Raw genomic sequence first — 26,086 nt, 5'->3', positions numbered from 1 at the left:
GTTTCCTCACCAAGAGACAAGGCATGCTCAAGATCCTTCACTTCTGGGCGGTGGTGGGGCATTCGGGAGTCAGGCGGATCTCTGTGAGTTCGAGGCAAGCTGGGTCTACAAGAGCTAGTTCCAGGACAGGCACCAAAGCTACAGAGAAATCCCTGTCACGGAAAAAAAAAAAAAAAAAAGGAGGAGGAGAATAAAGAAGTCACTTTCAAGGTTTTGCTGACAGTGGACCCGCCTCCTCCGCACCTGCCATTTCACTTCGGCGCCCTCTGGCGCCCATTAAGCAAACAACGTCTTTCTGCCCTAGTCTCTTTTCCAGAGAGAACTGGTTCCGTTCCCTTTAAGAAGTTTCTCTCGGGCGGAAGAACTCGGGGGAGCAGGCGGGGAAAACACTCTTGAAGCTCCCTCAGATTGGTCCAGTCCGGATGGGGGACGGACCGTAACAAAATCCACATAACTGAGTGGGTCCTCCTCCGGCTCCGCCCCGGGAGCGCACCAAGGCGCTGGGATTGGTTGGGATCCTGCAGGCGCTTTGAGCGTGGCGCGGGGTTTGCTCGCTGCGGCGCGGCGGGGACTGGTGGGCGGAATGTCCCAAGCCGGTGGCGGTGCGGGCGGTGATGCGGGGCAAGAAGACTCTGCTGCTGCCGGCCCGTTCAGCTTCAGCCCGGAGCCCACGCTTGAGGACATGTAAGCAAGTCCTTGTCCAGCCTCGGGTGGAGACTTAGACCCTTTTGTCGTAGTGGGGCGGTCCTCTCCACGTGGCCTGCAAGAACAACACGCTCGTGTTCGTCGGGGTCCTCCAGGCGGACCTCTGGCGAGCCTAGCTAAACCTCATCTGCACGGTGCACATCTGAAGCCGGGGGAAATGGGTGACGCCCCTGGGCATGGTAGTACCAACCTTTAGTCCAACTTGGGGAGATAACGGAAGTCTGATCTTATCTCTGCACCCAAGAGTGAGGGGTAGTAGGTCAGGGGAGGCTGAAGTGTACAGAGATGTTATTTCTTGTAGAATATCAAGGAAGGCCCTCCCAGGGGACGCCTCAAAAGTGCATCCGGTGATTAGCTGAACTTAGGCGTGCGAAGATAGGGGCGTTAAGGTAGGGTACCGGCAGAAGTAGCAGCAAAAGATGGGATAATAAAGTGTGAGGCAAAATGTAGCTCGAGATTAAAATGTATACAGGGACGCGTTCATTTCCAGATGATAAGAACAAGTCTTGTTAAAAGGTAGTAACTCGCCGGGCGGAAGTGGTGCACGCCTTAATCCCAGGCAGAGGTAGGCGGATCTCTGTGAGTTAGAGGCCAGCCTGGTCTACAAGAGCTAGTTCTAGGACAGGCTCCAAAGCTAGAAAGAAACTCTGTCTCAAAAAACAAACAAAAAAAGAGGTAGTACCTAAGAGCATCCAAGAAATTGACTGTGGAATTCCTAGTCCAGTGCCCCATCTATATGTAAGACCTGACCCGCTACCTGCCAGGGTTGTGCATTTTGTCCCTCGCCCTCTAACCCTGACTTTAACACCCCACCCCACTCCTTTCTTTCTTTCCAGCCGACGTCTCCATGCAGAATTTGCTGCTGAGCGGGACTGGGAGCAGTTCCACCAGCCTCGGAACCTGCTCCTAGCCTTGGTGGGAGAAGTGGGTGAGCTGGCAGAACTCTTGTGAGTAGATGGGAGGCTTCCTGGAAGGGGCTGTGATTTGGGGAGGGTAGCATGTGTTTGAGCCTCAAACACAGCGGTGGCTTTTATTTGCCCTACTGCTGTATTCTGTGCTGCTGCTGGGTATATGAAGGTGACAGATGGGTCCCAGCCCTGTAGGGTGCCCAGTTTCCGGGGAGAGAAGGTGCAGAAGCAGTGAAGCCAACCTAGGTCTAAGGACGGTTGTCACTAACATTTACCTCTGTGTGGAGCTGAGAATAAAGAATCTCAAAACATGACCTGTCCTGTGGCCGGCCAGGCAGGGAGCTCCCACTTACAGAAGTGGTGAAGGGGCTGCTGAGATCTCCAGAGCACTTCCTGGTCCTGCAGAAGAGCTGAGTTCCGTTCCCAGCACTCCCTTTGCAGGTCATAACGCCCATAACTCCAGTTTCAGAGGACCTGACACTGTCTTCTGGCCTTGGAGGCTCCTATGTATACACATAGTGCACATAGAGACACACAGGTGTTTGCACACATACATGAGCAATAGCTAAATTGTTGAAAAAAGAAAAGTAGTGAGACAAGAAAGGGCAAGTTAAATTCTGAGAGACGAATTCAATATGAGGGATCTCGTGTCTGTTTTTGTTTTCCGGTATGCCCCAAGTATATGGCCTATCGTAAGCATTTTGTAGAAGGAGCTGTGGGAGACAAACCCAGGCAGGTAAGGTTGGCGCTAGAAGGTGATGGTGTTCAGACAGAAGGCCGGATCTCATCAGAGTCCCAGAAAGATCTCTGCCTGCAGGGCACGTGGGATGTCTGAGAGGGTGGGGTAGGGCAGACTAGTGAACAGGTCTGGTGTGAACCTGACTCTGGGCAGCCACTGTGGAGACGCAACAGGGCGCACAAGATATGTCTGAGGGCGGGCCATCCTTTTCTTACAGAGAATTAACATCAGCTGTGTGTTAAGTCATCTGGACCCAAAGGACGGGGCCTTGGACCAGGCCTACTCCGGTCCTAGTGGAGGAGACTGATAATACAGGAGCTAATTTCAAATGACCTGTGACTGGCAGGGGTTCAGAGGGAAATAGAGTCAGGTGCGATGGTGTGAGATGTAATCCCAGCACTTGAGAGGAAACAGCTGGAGGAACGGGCTCCGCTACCTAAGAAGCTGTGTTGGAAGTGGACCGGAGGGAATAACACAAGGATGAGAAAGCCAGGGCTTCTGAGGTGGTGACCTGAGTTGAGACCTAAGGATCAAGAACGGGAAAATCTGGGGACTCGGCGGGTGGTGTGCGAGAAAGAGCAGTGACCGCAAACAGAAAAGGTGAAGTGGCTTTGGGTGGGAGATGAGTGGGTAAGGATAACATGAAGATAAACTCAGCTCCTGCACTGACTTAGGTCTGTGTTGGTGTGGAAAGGCAGCAGCTACGGCTAGAGAACAGAACTGAGCCCCCAAGCATCTCAACGGTGCTCTCCTGGCCACTCGGCTTGGGTGGAGTCACGGGGTTTGGCTGTTACCTGTTAAGTCTCTTCCCCACCCCACCTGGCTCCCTCCAGAGCACAGGCAGGTAGATGTCCTTGGTGTGGGATTTTCTGGGTTCTGGGAGTGTGATACTTGATAGACAGGCCCGCTCAGCTACAAGCTGTGTGTTCTGTTCTCTTTCCAGCCAGTGGAAGTCTGACGCAGAGCCTGGTCCCCAAGCCTGGCTGCCAAAGGAACGAGCAGCCCTTCAAGAGGAGCTTAGCGACGTCCTCATCTACCTGGTGGCATTAGCAGCCCGTTGTCGTGTGGATTTACCTCGAGCAGTAATTTCCAAAATGGACACCAACCGACGACGCTACCCAGTCCATCTCTCCCGAGGTTCTGCCTGCAAGTACACAGACTTGCCCCGTGGGACCATCCCCGAAAACCAGGCTGTGGGGGCTGCAGAGGGGGCTGCAGAACCTACTTCTGAGCTACAAAGCCAGGCCTCCACCTAGGAAACAGTGTCAGAACAGCAGAGATGGACTCGTTCTAGTCCCTTCTTAACTGAATCATAGGTCTGAGGCCTAAGAGTTTCCAAAAGATAATCTACTGGTCTTTTCTCTCTCAATAAAGTGATGCATGACAACTTCTAGAATTTTCTTGGGTAGCTAGATAGAAGCAGGGCGCTGCCTGTGCAACTTTCAGTTGCTATTTTGCCTTTTCAACTTAAGGCTTACAAAAGCAGAGAACCGGAAGTAAATATGGGCCACAAGGCTTTGATGAGTGCCGAATTCAGCTTCCTTTCCTCTTTGGTCCCTTGGTACAAGTAAAGGCCACCCACCCCTCTCACCTGGCTAATTCTGTTCTTCCTCTGCAGCGAGGTGGTACTGAATGATTTATGTGGTGTGTAACCTAAGGCACACCACTTCCCCAAGACTGCTAGGCCTGCCTCCCCAAAACGGGGTCACACAGAGAAAGCAGTAGTAGTGATTATCTGCCCCTCAGCCTGTTTGCACATAAGTGAAGTGAGGGTTTCCCAGCACCCTCTCCTGCCCCCCTTGTCTAGTGACCCCTCTTACCTTCCCATGTAAAGCAAGTCATCATTAAACTGCTTTATATTCCCAAACCCTCTGAATCTTGTTGGTTTTTTGTTTTGTTTTATATTTTGAGACAGGGTTTCTCTGTGTGGCTTTGGAGTCTGTCCTAGAACTCGCTCTGTAGACCAGGCTGGCCTTGAACTTAGAGATCCACTTGCCTCTGCCACCTGAGTGCTGGGATTAAAGGCGTGCTCCACCATCCTGACAAATCTTAAAGCATGACTTCTGATAGGGATGCTGGCTTCTGGAGGGGGTGGGGAAGACTCAGTCATCTTGAAGGACTGGCCACTGGGCGTTTGGCCGTGCTCCAGTGAGTAGTGAGTGGGCAATACGAATTGGACCTGATGTGTTTTTTTTTCTTTTTGTGGTGAGGGCACAAGGCTGGAGGGTAGACCTGGGAGGAACTGGAAATGAGTGTAAACGGTGCATTGTATGATATTCCCAAATCAATAAAAATGTTATGACAAAATAAAGGTGTACGCCACAAGGAAGAATAACATGACCTCTGGGGTTGCAGAGATTGCTTAGCAGTTAGCACACTTTCTGCTCCTTTTTGGGGGCGGTTCTTTTTGTTGTTTGTTGAGACAAGATCTCACTGTATCCTTGGCTGGCCTTGGGCTCAGATATCACACCTGCCACTTACCGAGAGCAGAAGGATCCAAGTTTGAGGGCAGTTTGGGTAACAAACCAAAACGTTTTTTATGTGTATGAACATGGTAAAAAAACGTGTGTTTGTGTACCATGGCAGTGCCTGGGCCCCGTGGAAGTCGGACAAGAGCTTTAGATCCCCTAGAATTAGAGTTATGGATTCTTGGAACGGAACTCAGAGCCTCTGCAAGATTCTTTAAAAAAAAAAAAAAAAGGTGTATGCATATGGACACATGTACACACACCCCGGGGTTGAATCACTGCCTACTTTCTCCATTATACTTATGGTGAACACTGGCTTGGGATCGCCAATTTCCTTGTCCGTTAGGCCATTCACTAGCTGTCCACAAAACTGAAGATAAAATGAGGTTTGGGGCCAGCTATGGTGGTGCAAGTTTGTAATCCCAGGATTCAGGAGGCAGAAAGCGATTCCCCAAAGTGTAAGACCTGCCTCGTGTATGAGTAGTGGGTCCACTTAGACCCTAAATAAATGTGGGAGATGTTAATGTACTACATAAGTGAGTTCTTGCATCTACATAACCCTATCTCTCCCCATTTGCCATACTGATCCCCTAACGCTGTAGAACATGGCATGAACATGTCCTGTTTATGGTTCTTTTCAGAACTGTGACTGAGCCATAGCCAAAGGCCAGGTGTGTGTCTCCCAGTCCCCGAAATTCCTTCAGGCTACTTTATACCCCACTTTGCTCCATTATACCTAGTGTTCCTCCCCTTGCCACCCACCTCACTTACAGGCACCGGTGAAGTGAGGATAGAATACTTTATTCACTGAGAAGGGCCAAGGGAATGTAGTTGGTGACGGGACACGGTTTCTAGGGATCCCAAAAGGTCACTCCCTGTTGCCCAGTCCCAAAGCAGCACACCGACCCAGGTGCAAGCGTGGAAGCAGCCATTCGGGTGCAAATCCCAAGTGGCCCTCGCTGCCCCGCCGTGGCTCAGCTGCCCTCGCACTCCGGGCAGCGCTCGGTGGGCGTGGCGGCTGTGGCACTGGCGGGTAGCTTGAAGTCTCGGCCGCAGCCCGCGCAGATGTAGAGGCGGCGCCGCATGTGCGCGCGACGGTGGCGGATGAAGTGTGAGCTGAGGCGGAAGCGCCGGCCGCACTCCGTGCACGGGTAGGGCCGCTCGCCCGTATGCGTGCGCGCATGCTCCGCCAGGTTGGAACGGTGGCCGAAGCGCCGGCCGCACACGGCGCAGCGATGCGGCTTCTCGCCCGTGTGCACGCGCCGGTGCTTGGCCAGCGCCGAGCTCTGAGCGAAGCGCGTGCCGCAGTCGGCGCATGCGTACGGGCGCTCGCCCGTGTGCGTGCGTCGGTGGCGCGCCAGGCACGAACTTCCGCCGAAGGCTCGTCCGCAGTCCGGGCACGCGTAAGGCTTCTCGCCCGTGTGCACGCGCAAATGCTGCGCGTAATTGGAGCTCTGCGCAAAGCGCCGGCCGCAGTGTGCGCATGCGTACGGTTTCTCTCCCGTGTGACGCCGCCGGTGCTGCCGCAGGTTCGAGGCGGCAGAGAAGCGCTTGTCGCACTCCGGGCACTGGTAGGGTCGTTCGCCCGTGTGCGTGCGGCCGTGCTTAGTCAGCGCCGACTTCTGCGAGAAGCACCGGCCGCACTCCGTGCACGCGAAGGGACGCTCGCCCGTGTGCGTGCGCGCATGTTTGGCTAGTGTGGAGCGGCGCGCAAAGGCGCGGCCGCAGTCTGGGCACGCGTGGGGCCGTGCCGGGTCGACCGACGGCGCTGGCATCTGGCTGGCAACCTGCAGGGAGAGGGAGGACAGGTCAGCCTTAAGAGGCCTCAGCGGAAACCTTGGTCTCCCGCACACTGCAAATTTTTTGAGCCTCATTTCCTCCACCTGTAAAATAGGAAACTGCCTGCCTCCGTGGTTGTGCACCTTACATAATCCCAGCACTCGGGAGGCAGAGGCAGGCGGATCTCTGTGAGTTCGAGGCCAGCCTGGTCTACAAGAGCTAGTTCCAGGACAGGCTCTAAAAAAGCTGCAGAGAAACCCTGTCTCGAAAAACCAAAAAAAGAAAAAAGAAAAAAAAAAAAAAAAGAGTTACTACATCACAATGCCGGGTGGCATTTTAAGTTACTTGTATTAACTCATAAAGTTTATTGGGCACATTCTAGGTTATAGAGTTAAGCAGCACTGGGGATTTGCCATTAAATAAAAAGTGCTAGGTGCCCGAAAAACCAGCAGTCGGACAGGAGGATCAAGAGGTCCAGGCCAACCTGAGCTACATATGGGGACCCTGTCTCAAAACCTTGGTGCTGGTGACAGCAGTGACAGTGAGCTTGGCTACCAATTTCCTCCAGCCCTGGGAAGAATCCTAATTACAGGACCAAAGAGTTAAGACCGCTGGTTCTGCTAGAATGCTGCCGATGGGCGCTAGGAAGACACTGTGACAGGGCCAAGTTATCAGGAGGGAAACAGGGCCAGGGTCACGGGGAGGGCTGGGATAGAGAACCACTATAAGGGATTTCTGAGAATTTTCCTCAGGAAAGTGACTAGCTCACACATTTTAACATGCTCTCTCTAGGTACCCAAAATGAAGGATAAAAGACAGAACCCAGAGCCCAGTGAAGAGGCAACTGCTCTAACCTGACAAAAGAGACTATTTGGCCAAAGCCCAGGAACCTAGTAGAAAGTGGAGCCAGTGGGCGTAAGTTTCTTTTACCCACTTCACAGTTTAATGATGGCATTGAGCCGGGCGGTGGTGGTGCAGGCCTTTAATCCCAGCATTTGGGAGGCAGAGACAGGCGGATCTCTGTGAGTTTGAGGCCAGCCTGGTCTACAGAGTGAGTTCCAGGGCAGGTTCCAAAGCTACAGAGAAACCCTATCTCTAAATAAATAAATAGAATAAACACAAAAAAATCATTAATTCATGATCAGAGAATCACTTGGCACACAGGACAAGCCATGTGCCGCCTCTCCTGTATTCAGTCCAACACCCTCCTTTTTAAAGAGGAAACACCACAAGAAACAGTAAGTGACAGAGAACTGGACCTTCTCTTTCAGAGGCTGGAGGAAGAGCAACTTGAAGACCACCAGTCCTTTATCCTAAGAAACTGGCTTTGGGGCCAGGTGGGGGTGGCACAAGACAATCTCAGCATTCAGGAAGCAGGGGCGGGTGCACCTCTTGTGAGTTCAAGGACAGCCTGGTCTACATCGAGTTCTAGGCCAGCTAGGGTTGCATAATGAGACCCTATCTCAAAACAAAACAAAAAATAAATCAAAAAGGGGTGGCTTTGAATTCAAACTAGAACATGACCATGTAGGGACCTAGCAATCAGGCAAGAGAACTCTGGCTTTAATAATGACAATAGTCCTCCCTTAGCTTGACTTTCCCCAGTTTCAGCTGCCAGCTGTCAATCATGGTCTGAAAATACTAAATGGGAAATTTCAAAAATAAACAATTTGTAAGTTTAAAACAAGTTTTATTACAGTATATTCTTATAGTTCTATATTATTATTGTTGAACTCTTACTATGCCTAATTTAGAAATTAAACTGTATCATAGGTATATACCTAAAGGAAAACACAGGCTACGTATGACAGCACACTTATAATCCCAGCACCCAGGAGACTGAAGTAGGAGGACCACAGTTCTGGGCCAGCTTGGGGAATATGGCAAGAACCTATCTCAACAACAACCTAAATAAATACACACACGCACACACACACACACAATTTGAAAGCATTCAAAGTTTCAGCATCCATGGCAAGGTGTATGTCTTGAAATGTAGACCCGAAAGGGGCTTCTGTAGTCGAGAGTCCCATGTCAGACTTTGACAACATGCTCGCTATTGTAGTAAATCTTCCTGTTACTCCTCAGTCAGGTGAGACAGTATCTTAATGTGTAGCCCAGGCTAACCTCATACTCACGAACAAAATCTGCCTCCTGACTGTTGGATTACAAGTGTATTCCATCATGCAGGTTTAATTTGCTTATTTTATTTTTTATTTATTTGGATATGTTCTTGCCTTGCTATCATATAGCTCAGGCTGGTTCCCTACCTCTACCTGCTGAGTACAGGGACCACAGGGACCACCCCCTGACCGCAAATAACACAAGGCTCAGAGAGACTAAGTTGACAAAGCATGAGAATATGGGGAGCAGCTCTCCCCTGAACTCACAGCCAGGGCCAGAAAGGCTTCACTCTAAGTCTCCACCTTCCTCCAAGAAAAAGTCCATGTTAAAGTAAACACTAGGGATCCAGTCTGAGCTACTCAGGGTCGCTCTTCTCCCTTGCCCTGCTTTTGACACCGTAAGAGCCCTGCGGGGATGGCCTTTCCTTTAGAGCCTCCCAGCATCCTTCTTTAAGTTGACCTCCTCACACTGGCTTCGTGGACTTATAAGAAAGAAATTCTTCCCATTTTATTACAGTATACAGTTATAGTTCTATGCTATTATTGTTGAACTCTTACTATGCCTAATTCAGAAATTAAATAGTGTCATAGGTATATCTAAGGGAAAAACACAGGTTATCATCATCTCCATCCCAGGAGGGGCCTTGGGCACCTGGAGTGGAATCTTGTTAATGATCTGAGTCTAGCTCCCTGAGACATGAATAAGACCAGGAGAGGTAACCACCATCGTAGTAGCACTTGGAGGGTCATGGTTTAAGGCCAGCCTGGGCTAAATAGTGAGACCCTGTCTCCAAACAGCTAATGAGATTTTCACAATCCTTTGTGCTAGGGACTTCAGCCCTGTCACATAAATGAAGAAATAAGTCACAGACATCAATTGATTACCCAAGGCCATATAGCTAATAAATAGCAAAACCAAGGTTTGAACTCAGGTCTATCATTCCTAGCCATGACGCAATCCTAACATCACATCTGAAGTGTGAAGTCACCTAGGCAGCTTGTCTTCTGCCCTAAACTCTTTAGTCAAAATCTCCCTCTTTCCTACAAAGTATAAAACACCACCTCGGGCTGGAGAAATGGCTCAGCGGTTAAGAGCACTGCCTGACCTTCCAAAGGTCCTGAGTTCAATTCCCGGCAACCACATGGTGGCTCACAACCATCTGTAATGAGGTCTGGTGCCCTCTTCTGGCCTGCAGGCACACACATTGACAGAATATTGTATACATAATAAATAAATATTAAAAAAAAACTACCTCAAGGCTACAGGATGTGGCCCACAGCCCATCCACATCAGAATCTCTGGGCACTTGTGAAAAATATACAAGCTCAGGTTGGAGCTGTACCTCAGTCGGTAAGTTGTTACTTAGCAGACACAAAGCCCTAGGCCTAATCCCCCGTACTACATATACCAGCCAAGGTGGCATGCCACTGTAAGCCCAGCACTCAGGCAGAAAGATCAGAAATTCAAGGCCAGCCTGCACTCTACAGTGAATTCCAGCTGACTCCATCCCTTAATTCCAACATTTGCGAGGTAGAGGCAGATAAACCAGGGGGATTCTGGTTCTTCAGCTATACAGGGTTTGAGGACAGCCTAAATTTTAACTCTCACCCAAGATGTGAGTCATAATCTTCCTTTTAGGGGTTGAAGAGATTGCTCTGTGGTTAAGAGCACTGGCCACTGTAGCAGAGGACCTGGACTGAGTTCCTAGAACCCACAAGGTAATTCACAAGTATCTGAAACTTCAGTTTCAGGGGTTACAGTGCCCTCTTCTGGCCTCTATGGGAACAACACACGTGGTACACATACATGCAGGCAAAACACTTGTACACATAAATAAAAATAAATCTTAAACTTTTTTTAAATCCTCATTTTATGCTGGCAATACATCTCAGTGGCACCTAGTACGCACAAGGCCTCAATTCCACCTCGAGCTTTGCAGAAACAAAGAATCCCACTTTATCAAGCCCCCGATGATCTTCAAACATATTTAAAATTAAGTCCACACACCTGTAATGGATAGTGATGGCACACACCTGTAATCCTAGCAATGCGGACGCTGAAGCAGGAGGGCCACAAGTTCAGAGCCTGCCTACGACCATACATAGCAAGACTCCCATCTCGATAAATAAGAAATGTAAAAATTAAGCAATCTAATCTGAGGTGAGAAAAGCTACACCCAGAGAATGCAGGTGGAAGGCTAAGAACGGGTTTGTAGGCTGAACTGCACAGCGTGGCTCAGGATCAGTTGGGCACGAGGTGGGCGCTAGGCAATTAGAAAGAAGACAAGCATACTGAGGAGCTTTGAGCGTCCAGTGTAACGGCCAAAACTTCATCCTAAAGATACAGAGAAGCACTCCAGGGTTTCAGGAAAGTGAGACTGTGCATATAGCCTTCTTGGCGGGTGGGGGAGGGGATATTTTCTACTCCTTCAAGATAGGTTATTTATTTATTGAGTTTCACTCAGACCTAGCAAGATGGCACCTGTTGTAAGGGCACCTGTTGCTAACTCTGACTTGACTCTAATCCTAAAGACCCACCTGGCAGAAGCAAAGAACCAACTTCTGTAAAGTTGTTCTCTGACTGGTACCCCCATACCATGGTACCCACTGTACACATACACAAATAAATGTGATTTCAAATTCACACAGATCAGAGTTGGACAGGCAGACAAAGACTACTCCAAACTCTGAGTGTAGCCACCCAGCGGCCCATTTTCCTACAGGCCTGGGGACTGAACCTAACACACCCAGCTTTCCCGTTGTTTCAGCCACAGCCCCTTGAGGCCTGCTCTCAACAAGAAATGGCCACAGGGTGACAGGTAACCATCCGTCTGCTGGTACTGGATGCTACCCCGAGACGGGCACAAGCTATGTATGCAGCCCACACTGGCCTGGAACTTGCAATCCTCCTGCCTTGGCCTCCCTAGAACTGGGAAGGATTGTGGGTAGATTCCACCACGCTGGTTGGAAGGCACTTTTGAGATAGCTAATGTGTACATTAGGAAAAGCGGTTAAGAGAGGCTACATAACAAATCATTGAGCTATCCTGTTAGCAACCCACTCTCCTAATCCATTTACCCCATCCCAGAATGACATCTGATGGTCTGTTCTGTTTGTGTGAGACAGGGTCTCTGGTCTTGACTGTACTAGAACTTGATATGTAGACCAGGCCAGCCTTAAACTCACAGAGATCTTACTGTGTCTGCCTCTGGAATACTGAGGCTAAAGGCATTCGCCACCCACCGGTGTGTGGTGGTAGCAAACACGTTTATTCCAAGCACTTGGGAGGCAGAGGCAGGAGGATCTCTGTGAGTTTGAGGCCAGCCTGGTCCATAGAGCAAGTTCCAGGACAGCCAGGACTACACAGCAAAACCCTGTCTCGAGAAAATTTTAAATAAATAAATAAATAAATAAATAAATAAATGGCATTCACCACCACTCTGCCAGCTCATTCACTGCTCTTGTTATCTCACTTTACATTTGGGGAAACTGAGGCAAAGTAGGCAAATGATAGAGCTCCCTGACATTACTTACAGGCTGGACCTTTTGTGGCTTTCATGTTAAGCCTTCACTTTCTCTCTCAGCTTCAGCTAGTTCAGCAGGTACCCAAACATCCTTTTCTCTTATTGCTGCTGTTACTTTAACACGGGCCACTAGCCTTAGCAGACAAGATTTTTATAATTGTTATTTTGGTTTTTGTTTTGAGATAGGGTTCCTCTAAAATCACCCTGGCTACACTGGAACTCACTTTGTAGACCAGGCTGGTCTCAAACTCACAGATATCTGTCTTCCCCTTCCTCCCGATGGCTGGAATTAAAAGCATGAGCCACCATACCTGGTTGGTTTTTTTTTGTTGTTGTTGTTTTGGTTTTATTTTATTTTACTTTTTTTTAAAGATAGGGTTTCATGTAGGCTTAAACTGGCCTTAAACCTACTACATAACTGAAGTTTGAACTTTTAAAAATTTATGATGTGCTTGAATGTTTTGCCTTGAATGTTTGGTGTCCATGGAGGCCAGAAGAGGGCACTGGATCTCTTGGAACTGGAGTTACAGGTGGTTGTGAGTTGTCATGTGGGCACTGGGAACTGAACCTGGATCCTCTAGAAGAGCAGCGAGTGCTCTTAACCACTAAGCCATCTCTCTGGCCTCAACCCTGAACTTCTGAACTTCCTGCCTCTACCTCCCTAGTAGCAGAACCACAGTATATGCCACCATGCCTGATTATGTGGTGCCGGGGACCAGGACTTTCTGCACGCTAGGCAAGAACTCTAGGCGCTGACACATCCCCACCCCCAGCCAGAGATTCTTTTGAATAGAAACTCCAATTATTTTCATTGACTGGCTTAAGACTTGCCATGTCTCAGAAGGACGGAACACAGCATGCCCAAACTGCTACCCTGTCGTGTTTAGAACCTTTTACGCTTTGGCCCCAATGAAACCTTTCTAGTGTCACTTTCTCCCTTTGCTCTTGTCCTTTCTCCACCTCAAATTGTCACCTCCCCACTAAGGCCTCTAAGGTGCACACCTGAATACCCTCTCTTGAAGCCTTTTCCATTGCCTGGGGTAATTTGCCTTCAACTCTGTCCAACCTGAGATCAGCCTTAAAAAGCCTTTGATAAAAATGAGGGAGGAGGTCAGCAGGTAACAAGGCTTGTCATGTGGCCCTCAAGAACCAAGTTCTGTCCCTGGAACCCATGGTAGAAGGAGAAAACTGACTCCCACAAGTTGTCAAGTTGTCTTCTGACTGCCTCATGAGGGTCTGTGTTCTCTCTCTCTCTCTCTCTCTCTCTCTCTCTCTCTCTCTCTCTCTCTCTCTGTCTCTCTCCTTCTCAAAGAAATTAAACAAATAAAATGGTTGTAGGCAGGTGTGGTGCACACACCTTCAATCACACCCAGGAGGCAGAGGCAAGCAGGCAGGTAGGAGTTTCAGTCCAGTCTGGTCTACAGAACAAGTTGCAGGCCAGCTAGAGCTACACACAGAAATGCTGTCTCAGAGACACCATATTAACAACAACAAAACTAATAGCTGGGCCTTGCACCCGTCAGTGCTGTAGTGGGAGAATATGGGGAGATTAGCTAGGTTTGCAGGCACCAGGCACCTGCCATCCGGGCCCCGCTCTGGCACACGCACAGGGACACACATCCACACAGACCAAGGAAAAACATACAGAACTATTTCCCCAGTGCTATGTGTGAGACGCAGCTCTAACTCCGGGACTCACTCAGGCCTTACAACTCCAAGATGTAAACACTGCTCTGCTTTCCCTTTCACTAATGAGGAAACTGAGGCACAGAGAAAAGCCGAGTAGCTTTGCTCAGGCCTGAAATCTCACTCAATTAATAGGAAGGCTGAGGTCAAAGGACTGCCTGCCTGCACTGGAGAACAAGTTCTAGGCCCGCCCGGGCCACCTGACTGTCTCAATGGAAGAGGGCCAGGCTATAACACAGACATGCAAAGCCTTGGTCAAGCCTTTGAACCACAAGAAAAATTCACAAGGCCTAGGAACTTGTCAGCAGGTAGGTAGGTGACGGGGATGGAAGTCTACCCTAAGCTCTAGAGCCCAAGGCCCTTAATGTACAGACCAAAGACGTCAGCAGGACCAGCACGGCCTGAAAGGTGGGCTGTGCTAAGACACAGGCCACGAAGGCCGGAAAAACAGCTTCATAGTTAATTTAGAGTGGAAGAGGCCTAGAGAACAGGGCCCTTTTCCCAACAACTCACCGTGTCCACTAGAGGGTACTAGAACTTCCCCAGGAAGGTGGGCCTTGAAACCCCAGGGAGCCCTGCAGCTGGATTCAAGGCTACTCAGGGACAGCCCAGGGTCCTGGCAGCTCTGGGAGGCAAAATAGCTAGTGACAATTAAAATATCTCGAATGGCAGACTCTACTCCTTCTGATGTCCTTAAAACCTTAAGATACCTTCAGAAGAAAACACAGATTCCCAGCATGGTATGCCAGCCAGTCTACCTAGAGCCACGCTGCAGAACGCGGGAACTACTGGCTCGTAGTTCTCCTCTGAAAGGGCCATTCTTTCTGTCTGGGGCAGTCAGTTACTAACTGTCCTGTGCCTCAGTTCCTCACCTGTAAAATGGAGTCAATACAAAACTAGACTGGAGGGGCTTAGGATGGCGTCTGGCATGCCATAAACTATGCAAGCTGTTGATACTGTTGCCTGACCAACCTTCCCTCCTGAGTCTGAGTTATGCGTCCACCTCTGGCCTTCACCACTCCTATGTATCTGAACTCAGGATCCAGGAGTGTGAGTTCATGGACATCAAGCTGCAAGGAGACCGAAACCACTTAGCCTGGTGCCTGACTCTCACAGTGGGCCAAAACATCTCTGATCAGGTCGGGACAGTGGGCAGAAGGATGGGCTGATCCTGAGATTCCAGATCTGAGATCCAGGAAAAGTTGAGGGGTGGGATTCCTGACTTGTGTCTGGCACAGGTTCGAGGGTGGGGGTGGAATCAGGGTAACACGTACCTCCTTGTTGTCCACAGGGATCTTGAGTTTCACCACCTCATACTTCTCCTCACCCTCCTCCTCCTCACCCTTCACCAGCAGCACCATCTCCTCCTGCATCTCTTCCTCCTCCTCCTCCTCTGCCTGCTGTTCTCCAGGCATCTTGGTGTCCTGAGGCGGGGCGCTGGATCAGAGGCTCAGGACCCGCCCCCCACCCCCACCCCACCCCCACTGTGGCCCCGGCCCAGACAAGGCGGTGCAGCCGTGGCTTCCCCCGCCCTGTCCAGGCTCCGAGTCTAGTCCTCTCCCATCCACCCTAGCCCGGCCCCACGCTCCGGCACTGCCCAAGGCCCAGCTCGGAAGACACCCGTTCACCCCACTCATCCCGGTATTCAGGGCCCTGAACAGTTCGAATCTCCAGCTCCCGCGAGTTGCCACCCTCCTCGCGCTGAGTCACTCCCCGGAGCCTGGCTCAGCGACCCGAGCGCTAAGGGACGGGCTGGAGGCCAGCTGGAGTTGAGGCCCTGGGGTGGGGTGCGCACTCACCAGCCCGAGGTTCGGCGCTCGTGCGGCCCCGGGCCTGGGCGAGGGGCGGTTGGGTGCTCGGCGAAGGCCGCGGCTCCGGAGGCGGGGGCGGGGCGGGGCCCCAGGGGCGGTCATTCATTGGCTCGTACGCCTGGCCCCGCCCCCAGGGGGAGAGGCTGGAGGCCTGGACTTCTGTCCCTAACCGCCCGGGAGGGGGAGCCGGGACTCGGAGGTGTCTGCGGCCCGGACGAACCGAAGACGCCCAGTCCGGCCTTCAAGGCCCTACAGCCGCGCTCCGAGCACCCCCAGCCGGTCTCCGCCGCTGCTGGGTCTCGGCGCCCCACCGCGACTGCTGCGCCCGCCTAGGCCACGTGCGCCCCCGCGGGTCTGGGCCTCTCGCTGGCGCCTCGCCTGGAGAGCGGGCCCTGTTACCTCCTCTCTTCTTTCCCCTCTTTTTTCCTCCCCTGTTTCTTCTCGCGTCGCCGTCTCGTCTACTGGCCTGCCAGACAGCTTGCTGTTTGCCCGCAGACGGCCCAGATCCACGGCCGCCCAATCTGCCCCCCTTCGTTTACCGTGTGGTGTTTCTGAGTTTTGAGTCAGCGTCTCACTAAGTTGTAGCCCTGGTTAGTTTTGATCTTGTGGCGAATCTAGTTATATTTCTTCCCCTAACCCCACCCCCAAAGTCGCGAGAGTACAGGCAGGCGTTGCAGTCCCTGGCTTGTGTACCAGTTCGTGCCAGCTTACTGTTTTACACTCTTGGTCACATTGGCTTTGCATAAAGGAGCACGGCCCCATTTTACAAACGCACTTCAAGATGGTTCAGAGAGGACTGATTTGCTTTGGTTACACAGTAAGGAAGCATTTCTGACAACAGGTAGTGTGGATGGAAAATTAGCCCAATGTCAAATCCAGTCTACAGTACTACAGTACAATCTTGCTTATCCCGCTAGATATTTTTAGCTGGGCAGGGTGCCACTCAGCATTAGGGAGGCAGAAGCAGGTGGATCTTTGTTAAGTCGAAGGTCAAGCAGGCTTACAAAGTAAGACTCTATCTAAAAAGATAAAAAAGGGGAGGAAGGAGGGAAGATAAAAGCAGAGAGAACAATTTGTATTTCAAAAACACAACCATCCTACCAATAGTGACGCCCACGGGCATCATCTCCTGATGGGATGAGGACAGAAAATTAAATTTGAAGTTGGTTGCAGTGGCTCACCTCTGTAATCCAGGCTACTCTAGAGGATCCTGAGTTCAAAGCCAGCTGGGCGACAATACAGAAGAATCCATTTCAAAAGGAAAAAGTTAAGAGTTAAACAGACTGGGCAGGGAAGCACTCAGGCACGAGGTGAGTAAAGGGGCAGCTCTGTTGATGGGCGTCTCCTGATGGTTTTTGTGGAATACTTTAAGACTGTTACATTTGTTTAGTGATGCAAAGATGCACAGCGTTCTTTTATGCTGTAGTTGTTTAACCCTGTGAAGCTGTGTTACTTTGTCTAAAATACATGACTGGTCTAATAAAAAGCTGAAAGGCCAATAGCTGGGCAGAGAAAGGATAGGCGGGGCTGGCAGAATAAATAGGAGAAATCTAGGATGAGGAAGAGATTAAGGAGTGAAAAAAGAAGAGGCCAGCCATGGAATAAGAAGGCAAGAAAAGATAGACAGAAATAAAAAAAAAAAAAAAAAAAAAGGTAAAAGCCCAGGGGCAAAAGGTAGACAGGATAATTCAAGAAAAGATGTCTATAAATAAGCCAAGCTAAGGCCCCCTCATTTATAAGTAATAAGTCTCCGTGTGCATTTATTTGGATGGCAGATCCCCGCCCCCCAGAACAAAGAGAAAAACAAAACAACTACAGAATGGTCAGAATGCTTCTTTGCAGTTAAATGCTTTTTTTTAAAGGATTTATTTATTAAGCATACAATGTACTGCTGGCAAGGAAGGCACCAGGTCTCATTACAGATGGTTGTGAGCCACCATGTGGTTGCTGGGAATTGAACTCGGAACCTCTGAAAGAGCAGCCAGTGCTCTCACCCTCTGAGCCATCTCTCCAGCCCTTAAATGCTTTTAAAGGTATTGTTTCAGAAGATGTGTGCGTGCGCATTTTTGCAGGTGCCTGAAGAGGCCAAATAAAAGGTGCCCAATCTTCTGGAGGCAGAGTTAAGGGCAGTCATGAGGATGAAGATGGGCGCTAGGAAGCAAACCTTGCTCCTCTAAAAAAGCAGCAAACATTCTTGGCTGGTGAGTCAGTTCTCCAGCTCCTTTAGTTGTTTGTTTGTTTTTGTTATTGTTTTTGGCTTTTTGAGACAGGGTTTCTCTGAGTAATACTGGCTGTTCTGGAATGCACTCTGCAGACCAGTCTGGGCTTGAACTCAAATCTGCCTGCCTCTGCCTTCCTAGTGCTAGAATTAAAAGCATGTGCCACCACTGCCTAGCTGAGTTTTTGGTTTTTTTTTTAATATTTGTGTGTGTGTGTGTGTGTGTGTGTGTGTGTGTGTGTGCGTGTGTGTGCATATACGTGCACCACATTTCTGCAGGAGTCCCCAGAGGTCAGGAGAGGGCATCAGATCTCCTTGAGCTGAGGTAAGAGATTATAAGACACCAGATGAGTGCTTGGAATCCAAGTCTTCTGCAAAAGCAGTAAATGCCACTGAGCCCTCTTCCCAACCCTAGTTAAATATTCTTAAAGTGGCAGTTAGGTTCTGGTTGTATAAGAAACTATTTATGAGCCGGGCGGTGGTGGCGCACGCCTTTAATCCCAGCACTCGGGAGGCAGAGGCAGGCGGATCTCTGAGTTCGAGGCCAGCCTGGTCTACAAGAGCTAGTTCCAGGACAGGCTCTAGAAACTGCAGGGAAACCCTGTCTCGAAAAACCAAAAAAAAAAAAAAAAAAAAAAAAAAAAAAAAAAAGAAACTATTTATGGGGGGCTGGAGAGATGGCTCAGCGACTAAGAGCACTGGCTGCTCTCCCAGAGATCCTGAGTTCAGTTCCCAGCAACTACATGGTAGCTCACAACCATCCATAATGAGATCTGGTGCTCTCTCCTGGTGTGCAGGCAGAACACTGTACACATAATAAATCTTTACAAAGAAAAGAGAAACTGGCCCTACCACACTGTCACAGGTGCACCAAGGAGGCCTCTCCTCAAAGACCTCCTTCAGTATGCTTTGCTGTACTTTTGCTCCCTCCTTCTCCCCTGTGGGCTTTTCAAGAGGAATGTGGGGGAAAAAATCTAAAAATGCATGACTCACCATGAGGGGAAGGGGAAAGGGAGGCATCTTACACCCCTGAATATGCCTTGCACCTCAGAATCTTCACTAAAACTGAAGAATCCGCAAGGCAGGACACAATAGGCTCTTATCCCAGCCACTTTGGATCAGTCATCTTCAAATCTCTAAACTTCAGTTTTAATTATCTCAGCTGAATTCTCAGTGGAGGAAAGCTGAATTCTCTGTAAAAAGCAAAACAAGTGGAAGACCTAATGCTAACAATTGATGACGCAGCCGGCCTCCATTTTAGGCTGGAAAGCCATCTTAGAGACAAAATTAGGCTCATTTCTGTTTATGATTAAATCTGTTTCTCAAGATTGGGCTGTGCCCCACCTGTCACCTTAACTACAAATGGCTCTGTACAGCCTGTTCCAGGAAACGGCAACCCTGCCTTTGTTTCAGGGGTGTTTATCACCATCTTGGGACCCTACCTTTGTTTCTAGAGGTTGTTCTACCTTGTCTCAACAACCTTTCAATCATGTCTTTGTTTTAGGTCGTGATTAACTTATGTTTATGTTCTGCCCCTATAACCCCTATTTTGCCCACCAAACCCCCCATTTGGGAAACCCCTACCCCTAAGCTATAAAAACCTTGTCTTCCTCAAATCCAATGTGGACCTCTTGAACCCTAGGCAGCCCATGTACAGGAATTAAAACTTAATGAATTTGGCCATGATGATTTGGGTTGGTGGTCTTTCTCCTTACATCTTTGGGATTAACCAACAACCCCTCCCCCTTTTAAGAGTTCAAAATTTGATGCATATTGAATGTTTACGTGTATCCACGTATGTGCACCATATACTTGCCTAGTGCAGCAGAATTCAGAAGAGGGCCTCAGATCCCCAAGACTGGGACTGGGGCTGGTTTGTAAGCCACTACATGGGTACTGGGAACAGCCAGGTCTTCACCACTGAGCCATCTGCAGCCCAGGAGTTATACCGCAGTGGTGCCAGGGTTTTCAATGGAGCAGTGACATGCCTGGCAGAACTTTACGAAGTTCACTTGGGGACAAGGGAAGCATCGGGAAGGGTCCTCCAAAAGCCCCTTTAAGGGCTCCATTTAGGTCCAACAGAATTTCTATGCACTTAGACACAAGCCTCTAAGGACTCTTGGGGCAGACTGCAAAGTTCCAGGGTTTCAAGTATGCATCTCATTTCACAAAAGTCTGGAGTAATTGATTTCTGGTGAAGCCTGCTGATCTTGCGAGACCGTCTATGAGAGTTCCTGAGCAATTAGCTGAGTTACCACGTCTGTTAAGAACTTGCCAAGTAAGATGAACAGAGCTAATGATTCCTGCCACTGGCCAGTTAGCCAGCTCCTTTCCCTGCCTATTGATGCTTTACTCAGGACAAGATAGGAACGTACCTCCTGCTTCTGTGGAAGCCCCGGTGCTGGGGAAATACTGGAAGTTTTAAAGGCCTGAGCAGGTGGGTCTTACATCTTTGTTGGTGATAAATTAGCATCCAGACTTTCTGAACGTATCCCAGGCAGCTTGGCAGCATTCTGTTAGGCTCACTGATCACTAGCTTTCTGAGTTCCAGTCACTGACCTTCCTTCCTTGGCATCACATTTTTCTTTTCAAGGGTCATACCAGTTTGTAGCTAAGTTCTTGTGAACAACCAGACCTTAGCCTATGAAATCAGCCAATGGCCATGAAGACTGTTTTTCCTTAGGTCTGGATCTCGCTATATAGTCCAGGCTGGGTCCTTCTAAATTCTGGGACTGCAAGCATGAGCCATGACACCCACCCCCAATGAAAGCAGCTAGATCATCTCCGACAATCTTCTATTTAACAGACTTAAGGCAAGGGACCATCTAAGCTGATTACTGCCGAGGGCTTTGCCTACAACAGTGCCTCTGTGCCAACTTCAGCCTTGCTGGGGTTTGTATTTATTCATGCACACACACATCAGACAAGGGACAGTTTATTAGTAAGGAGACAGACAGACACGTGGCTGTGGAGACTTGTTTCTCTGGCCTGCACTGGTCCTGCCCTCGCTCAGCAAGCTGGTCTTTACAGATGTCCATGATGACCTAGGCCTTGCATCCAGACTGGTAGCTCTGAACGTCCCTGGGAGCTCTGCTCTACTTCAGTGTCCCAGCGTCAGGGCAGCAAGGGCCCTCAAAGCACATGGATTTAAGCATTTCCCCAGAGTCCTCCCTGGACAGAACTACATCCAGGGATCCACAGGTAGAGGTAACTACCTACACCACAGCCATACTCCCCTCAGGGTGGTCAAGATGCCCCGCCTGTCCTCCCCGCCTAAGGTTGGGAAGATTAAGGGTTTTGTTGTGTTTTGCCATGTCGTCCCGGCCGACCCAGAACTCTCGATGTAGAGCAGTCTGGCCATGAATTCAAGATCTGCCTGCCTTTCATCCTGAGTGCTGGAACTCAAGGTTGTACACCACTGTGCCCAGCAGAGAGGTACATTCTCAACAAGAGGCAGCAGGATTTTTAGAGACTCCAGCTTACCGATCTTAGCAAGTATGAAGTGCTTACTCTAGGCAGCGCATGAGACACTGTGGTCCAGCTCATGCTGGCAGGGCTCCCGACACCTCGCCACGAGTTTCCTGAGCGTGAACATTATGGTCTTCAGTCTGTTCCTATCTATTCTCATCCTCCTCATCCCTCCCACCATTTCCCAGGCTTTTCTCTGCCTTCAACAGCAAATACCCTCCCTCTGGCACCCTAGGCCTCTACCCTCCCTGGACTCCCCATCACTTCATTCCCGTTGGTGACTCCTCCTGGAGGAGGGGCCTGGACAGGACATCCACTATCCCAAAGGGTCTCAGGACCAGATGCCCGCGCTGGTGCTTGATTCGCGCAGAGCTATCACTGAAGCCCCTGCCACACTCTGCGCATTTGTACGGCTTCTCCCCAGTATGTGTGCGCCTGTGCTTGACTAGATCTGAGCTCCGGGGGAACTCTTTCCCACAGAAGCCACACACATGAACCTGGCTGGGTCCAGAGGGCTGGCCCCGCACTCGAGACTGAGGGACTATGGGTACAGGCCCAGGTGGGTTATGTGGCCGCAGGAGGGCAAATGGTGGCGGCGGCCTGGTACGTTCGCCCTGGTGTGTGCGGAGGTGCTTGACTCGGGCAGAACTGTCAGCAAAACCCTTGCCACACTCAGGACAGAGGTAGGGTTTCTCTCCTGTATGAACACGATGGTGTTTTACCAGATCGGAGCTTCGGCGGAAGCCTTTGCCACACTCAGGACACTTGTGGGGCTTGTCACCAGCCAGTGGTGGGGGTGGCTCCCCAGCCTGTGGGCCCCCAGGCTCTGGTTCCAAGCCAGGCAGGCCAAAGGGCCCATCACTGGAATGTGAGGGGCTTCGAGGTGTCAGTGAGGGGCTCGTGCCAAGAGGAGGTGGAGGTGGGCTGGGGATGAGGGGGGCTACTGGATAGGCGGAGAAACCGAAGTCCTGGGGCTCCACGTGGGTGAGGCGGTGGCGAAGAAGGGTAGAGCTGAGGCTGAAGGTACGGTTACATTCTGGGCAGGCATGAGGCCTCTGACCACTGTGGGTGCGCAGGTGCTTCACCCGCGCAGAGCTGTCGGCGAAGCCCTTGCCACACTCGGGGCAAAGGTAGGGCTTCTCGCCGGTGTGAACCCGCAGGTGCTTCACCAGGTCAGAGCCCCGGGCAAACTCCTTCCCACACACATCACAAGCGAAAGGTTTGGGTCCTAGGTGACTACGCTGGTGGCTCAGGAGGCTGCAGCTTAACACAAACCTCTTGCCACAATCAGTGCAGCTATACGGCTTGTCCTGGGCCTTGGGTCTCTGCGTCGCCGCTGGAGCTGCTGGAGACAGTTGCCGCCGCGGAGCCGCTGGCCGGGGGAGCTGCTCCCCCCTGTGTGTCCTCTGGTGCTTTATTCGGGCAGAGCTGTCACCAAAGCCCTTGCCACAGATGCCACACTTGTAGGGTTTCTCCCCCGTGTGTGTCCGCTGGTGTTTGACCAGGTCAGAACTTTGCCGGAAGCTTTTTCCACATTCACCACAGATAGTGGGGCGCTCACCAGCAGGAATCCGAGACCGAGGCATCTTGGGAGGACCCGAGGCTGGGGGCCGGACTCTGTAGGGCTTCTCACCGGTGTGAGTTCGTTGGTGTTTGATTCGGGCTGAGCTATCCCCAAAGCCCTTGCCACAGACCCCACATTTGTAGGGCTTCTCCCCCGTGTGAGTCCTCTGGTGTTTCACCAAATCTGACATCTGCCGGAAGCTCTTGCCACACTCACCACACATTGCAACTCGGTCATTATTAGCCTGTCCCCAGCGGGGTTCACCCAGGACCCTGGGGGCTGGGTCTCGAGGCTGACGCTTCCCAAGCCCCTCTCTGTGGACCCATAAGTCATCCCAGCTCTGAATGCCTTCAGGTTTGAGAGAAGCATTTCCTACTTCGTGACCTGGGGCTAACTGTTCTTCTTCCTTGAACTCTAACACATCCTCCTCCTGTGGAGTGTGTTCAAACTCATCCACGGAAGCCTCCATATTCTCACTCCCTAGACTGGGGAAAGAAAACAGAATTATGACTTTCACCCTTTGGCTCCACCTCGTTCTTCTTCCAGTGCTGCTGGAGCGGAAGCCAGGGCCTCTACCCCACAAGTCACTTCCCAGTGCACGGGCCCTGAGCTCCCCTCTCTACTGAACCTGGGGAGCACTGATTATCTGCCACTCAATTATAGGAGCCACTGTGCTGTATTCCTAGCTCTCTTTGTTTTATTTTGAGCCAGGAGTTTCAATAACTTGCCCAGGCTGGCCTTAAACATTCAATCCTGCCAGACATGCATTTAATCGCAGCACTGGGAAGGCAGAGGCAAGTGGATCTGACTTCAAGGCCAGCCAAGCAGGATACATAGTAAGAACTTGTTCCAAAAGAAACACCATTCTCAGCTACCAAGTCCTGGGATTATAGGTATGTGCCACCATTTATAGGTATGTGGCTTACTACGTTTTTAATAGACAATCACCAAACTAAGCAATATTGTTCTCTTCATTTTACACTCATGGAAACAAAGAATTAAAGAAATTTTCTTTCTTTTCCTCTTTTGTTTTTTGTGACAGGCTTATTCTTTAGTCACCAACCAGTTCCCAAATCATGACACAGAGACTTACTAGTTTGAATGCTTGGCCTTAGCTTATGCTTGTCCCACTAGCTCTTATAACTTAAATTAGCCTGTTTCTCTTCATCTATGTTTTGCCTCGGGGCTTTTTACCTTTCTTTCTTTTGTTCTGTATGTCCTACTCTGTCTTGCTGGCTGGCCCAGGGTTCTCCCTCCTTCTCTCTCTGCCCTTAAGCCCAGCCTATCCCTCTACTGCCTAACTATTGGCTGTTTATCTTTTTATTAAATCAATCAGGAACCTTAGGCAAAGCAGCACATCTTTAAATAATTAAAACAAATGCATAAACAAATGTAACACACCTTTGCCTAATTACAAATATTCCACAACATTTTTTTTTCTTTTCTTGTTTTACAAGGCTGTCCTAGAACTTGTTCTGTAGACCAGGCTGGCCTTGAACTCACAGAGCTCTGCCTGCCTCTGCCTCCAGAGTGCTGGTATCAAAGTCGTTTGCCACCACTGCCCAGCCCACCCCCACCCAGACAGGGTTTCTCTTTGTAGCCTGGAACTTGCTTTGTAGACTAGGCTGGCCTCAAACTCAGAGCTCTGCCTGCCTCTGCCTCCCAAGTACTGGGACAAAAGGCATGCTCCTGACTAAAGAAATTTTCTTAAGGTTCAAAAGTTAGAGAATAGCCAAGTTTCTAATTCCCATTCCCATCTCTCCGAGCCTGTGTTATATTACAGTTTCTCTATTTAGAAAACCTAAGATGTGGTTTATTGAATCTGTTTTGTTTTTTTCCTTCAGTTTTTGAGACATTCTTACTATATCGCCCAGGATGGCTTTGAATGCAACACCCTCTTGGAATTACAGGTATGTGTCACTACCACTGGCTCTATTCCGTCCCTTGGAACTTCAACCATCCTGTAAGTACTTACTTCCCTACAGATACTCTGGAGTGGTAGGAGAGAAAAGACAAAGTAACAATGATTGTAACTGTGGGTTCCTAACAACTCTGTTATCACAAGGGAGGCAGGAGATGAGACGCCAAGGACGAGCATCACTCCGCAGCAAAGAGAAAACTATGGAAAGGAATGAGGTTATTAGGAAAAGGTTACTGAACCTAATCAGAGTCGGGGGGGGGGGGGAGTTTGCACGTAACACTAGGTTCACTAAAAGCTTTTAATTAATAGTAATAAGCAAGGTGAAGGAGGTTTTGAGAAGGGAGTCAGGATTAGGGCTGGATTTACATCAGACTGGCTGCAGAAAGCATGCTGAGCAGGCCAGGGCAGGGGAGGTCATCACAATTGAGCCCGGAGGCCTGCAGAAGAGCCGAGGCAGGAGGGAGGGGTGAAGGCCCGCGGGGGAGAGGAGAGCATGGTGGGTGGAGGATGCCCGCCCCTCGGCCTGGCGCACAGTAGGTGCTCAGAAACGCTGGTTCCGAATTTTGCTCCCGCGCCCCTTCGCCCACGTCCGACTTTCCCGGGTCCCCAAGAAGCCATTACCTGCAGGCGCGGTGCCGGCCGCCGCCCTCACCTGAGCCGACAGCTCTCTGCCGCTCCCAGTCCGCCGAGCCCCGATGCTCGGCGCCTCAGGGTTCTGCCGCCGGCTGCACTGTCGGCCCACGACCCGGGCGCGGTGGCTCCGGGCACTCCGCGGGCAGCCGCCGTCCCCTTCCCCGCGGTGCAGCAAGGACCCAGCCGCCGGGGGCTCGGTCCGGTGCGGGCTCCGCGCCACGCCGGGAGGGGGCTCGGCCCACGTCCCGGGCGCCGCGGGGCGGGACGGGAAGCGGAAGCACGGGCCTTAGCGAGCCGCTCTAGGACCCGGAGGAGCCGCGGGCTCGGCGGCCACGAGGACCACTCCAGCGGTGCCCTGCGGCGTTAGCGGCGGGCCTCCCCGGCTCGTCTAACTGGCGCGGTGCGGCCCGGCTGCCCGCGCGGGACAACGGGGAAAGAGCCCGGGGATGGGGTGGGAGAGACCAGGGCAGACAAAGGGCTACGGCGACCCGGCGGGCGGGCAGGCGGGCGGGCGGGGCGGGGCGCTGGGGCGGGGGAAA

At 50.8% G+C, this 26,086-nt stretch overlaps 3 protein-coding genes across 6 annotated transcripts; 1 reads left to right on the top strand and 2 right to left on the bottom strand.

The window, feature by feature from the left end:
• Positions 1–496: 496 nt before the first annotated feature.
• Dctpp1 (dCTP pyrophosphatase 1) lies at positions 497–3,739 on the top strand. The gene is made up of 3 exons (XM_038348343.1): positions 497–684; positions 1,542–1,652; positions 3,296–3,739. Exons 1-3 carry the CDS (start codon positions 584–586, stop codon positions 3,606–3,608), a joined length of 525 nt encoding a protein of 174 aa, XP_038204271.1. The 5' UTR covers positions 497–583; the 3' UTR covers positions 3,609–3,739.
• Positions 3,740–5,600: 1,861 nt separating this feature from the next.
• Znf771 (zinc finger protein 771) lies at positions 5,601–16,345 on the bottom strand. Of its 2 annotated transcripts, none has more exons than XM_038342968.2 (3): positions 15,732–16,345; positions 15,207–15,369; positions 5,601–6,607 (listed from the first exon to the last, which is right to left on the bottom strand). In XM_038342968.2, the coding sequence occupies exons 2-3, from the start codon at positions 15,345–15,347 to the stop codon at positions 5,795–5,797; spliced, it is 954 nt and encodes a 317-aa protein (XP_038198896.1). In that variant the 5' UTR covers positions 15,348–15,369; positions 15,732–16,345; the 3' UTR covers positions 5,601–5,794. The 2 variants fall into 2 exon arrangements, with proteins under 2 accessions (XP_038198896.1, XP_038198888.1); XM_038342960.1 differs by having other exon boundaries at positions 15,207–15,356.
• A 4,535-nt stretch (positions 16,346–20,880) lies between these two features.
• On the bottom strand, positions 20,881–25,857 carry Znf48 (zinc finger protein 48). 3 transcript variants are annotated; one of them, XM_038325974.1, is made up of 2 exons: positions 25,567–25,857; positions 20,881–23,478 (listed from the first exon to the last, which is right to left on the bottom strand). In XM_038325974.1, the coding sequence occupies exon 2, from the start codon at positions 23,460–23,462 to the stop codon at positions 21,690–21,692; it is 1,773 nt and encodes a 590-aa protein (XP_038181902.1). In that variant the 5' UTR covers positions 23,463–23,478; positions 25,567–25,857; the 3' UTR covers positions 20,881–21,689. The 3 variants fall into 3 exon arrangements, with proteins under 3 accessions (XP_038181902.1, XP_038181884.1, XP_038181892.1); XM_038325956.1 differs by having other exon boundaries at positions 25,536–25,697; XM_038325964.1 differs by lacking the exon at positions 25,567–25,857 and adding an exon at positions 24,969–25,524.
• Between the last annotated feature and the right edge of the window lie 229 nt (positions 25,858–26,086).

Source organism: Arvicola amphibius, chromosome 1 (genome assembly GCF_903992535.2).
Source record: "Arvicola amphibius chromosome 1, mArvAmp1.2, whole genome shotgun sequence".
NCBI lineage: Eukaryota > Metazoa > Chordata > Mammalia > Rodentia > Cricetidae > Arvicola > Arvicola amphibius.
Note: the sequence above shows the minus strand (reverse complement) of the source record. Positions and strands in the feature narration are given on the sequence as shown.

Bases quoted from the DNA above. Each gene is read 5' to 3' on its own strand.
- Dctpp1 (XM_038348343.1), top strand. From the start codon at position 584: ATGTCCCAAGCCGGTGGCGGTGCGGGCGGTGATGCGGGGCAAGAAGAC. The intron at 685-1,541 runs GTAAGCAAGTCC...CTTTCTTTCCAG, and splicing joins GAGCCCACGCTTGAGGACAT to CCGACGTCTCCATGCAGAAT. The intron at 1,653-3,295 runs GTGAGTAGATGG...TTCTCTTTCCAG, and splicing joins GGTGAGCTGGCAGAACTCTT to CCAGTGGAAGTCTGACGCAG.
- Znf771 (XM_038342960.1), bottom strand. From the start codon at position 15,845: ATGACCGCCCCTGGGGCCCCGCCCCGCCCCCGCCTCCGGAGCCGCGGC. The intron at 15,357-15,731 runs GTGAGTGCGCAC...GCCCCGCCTCAG, and splicing joins GAGCGCCGAACCTCGGGCTG to GACACCAAGATGCCTGGAGA. The intron at 6,608-15,206 runs GTACGTGTTACC...CTCTCCCTGCAG, and splicing joins TCCCTGTGGACAACAAGGAG to GTTGCCAGCCAGATGCCAGC.
- Znf48 (XM_038325974.1), bottom strand. From the start codon at position 23,462: ATGGAGGCTTCCGTGGATGAGTTTGAACACACTCCACAGGAGGAGGAT.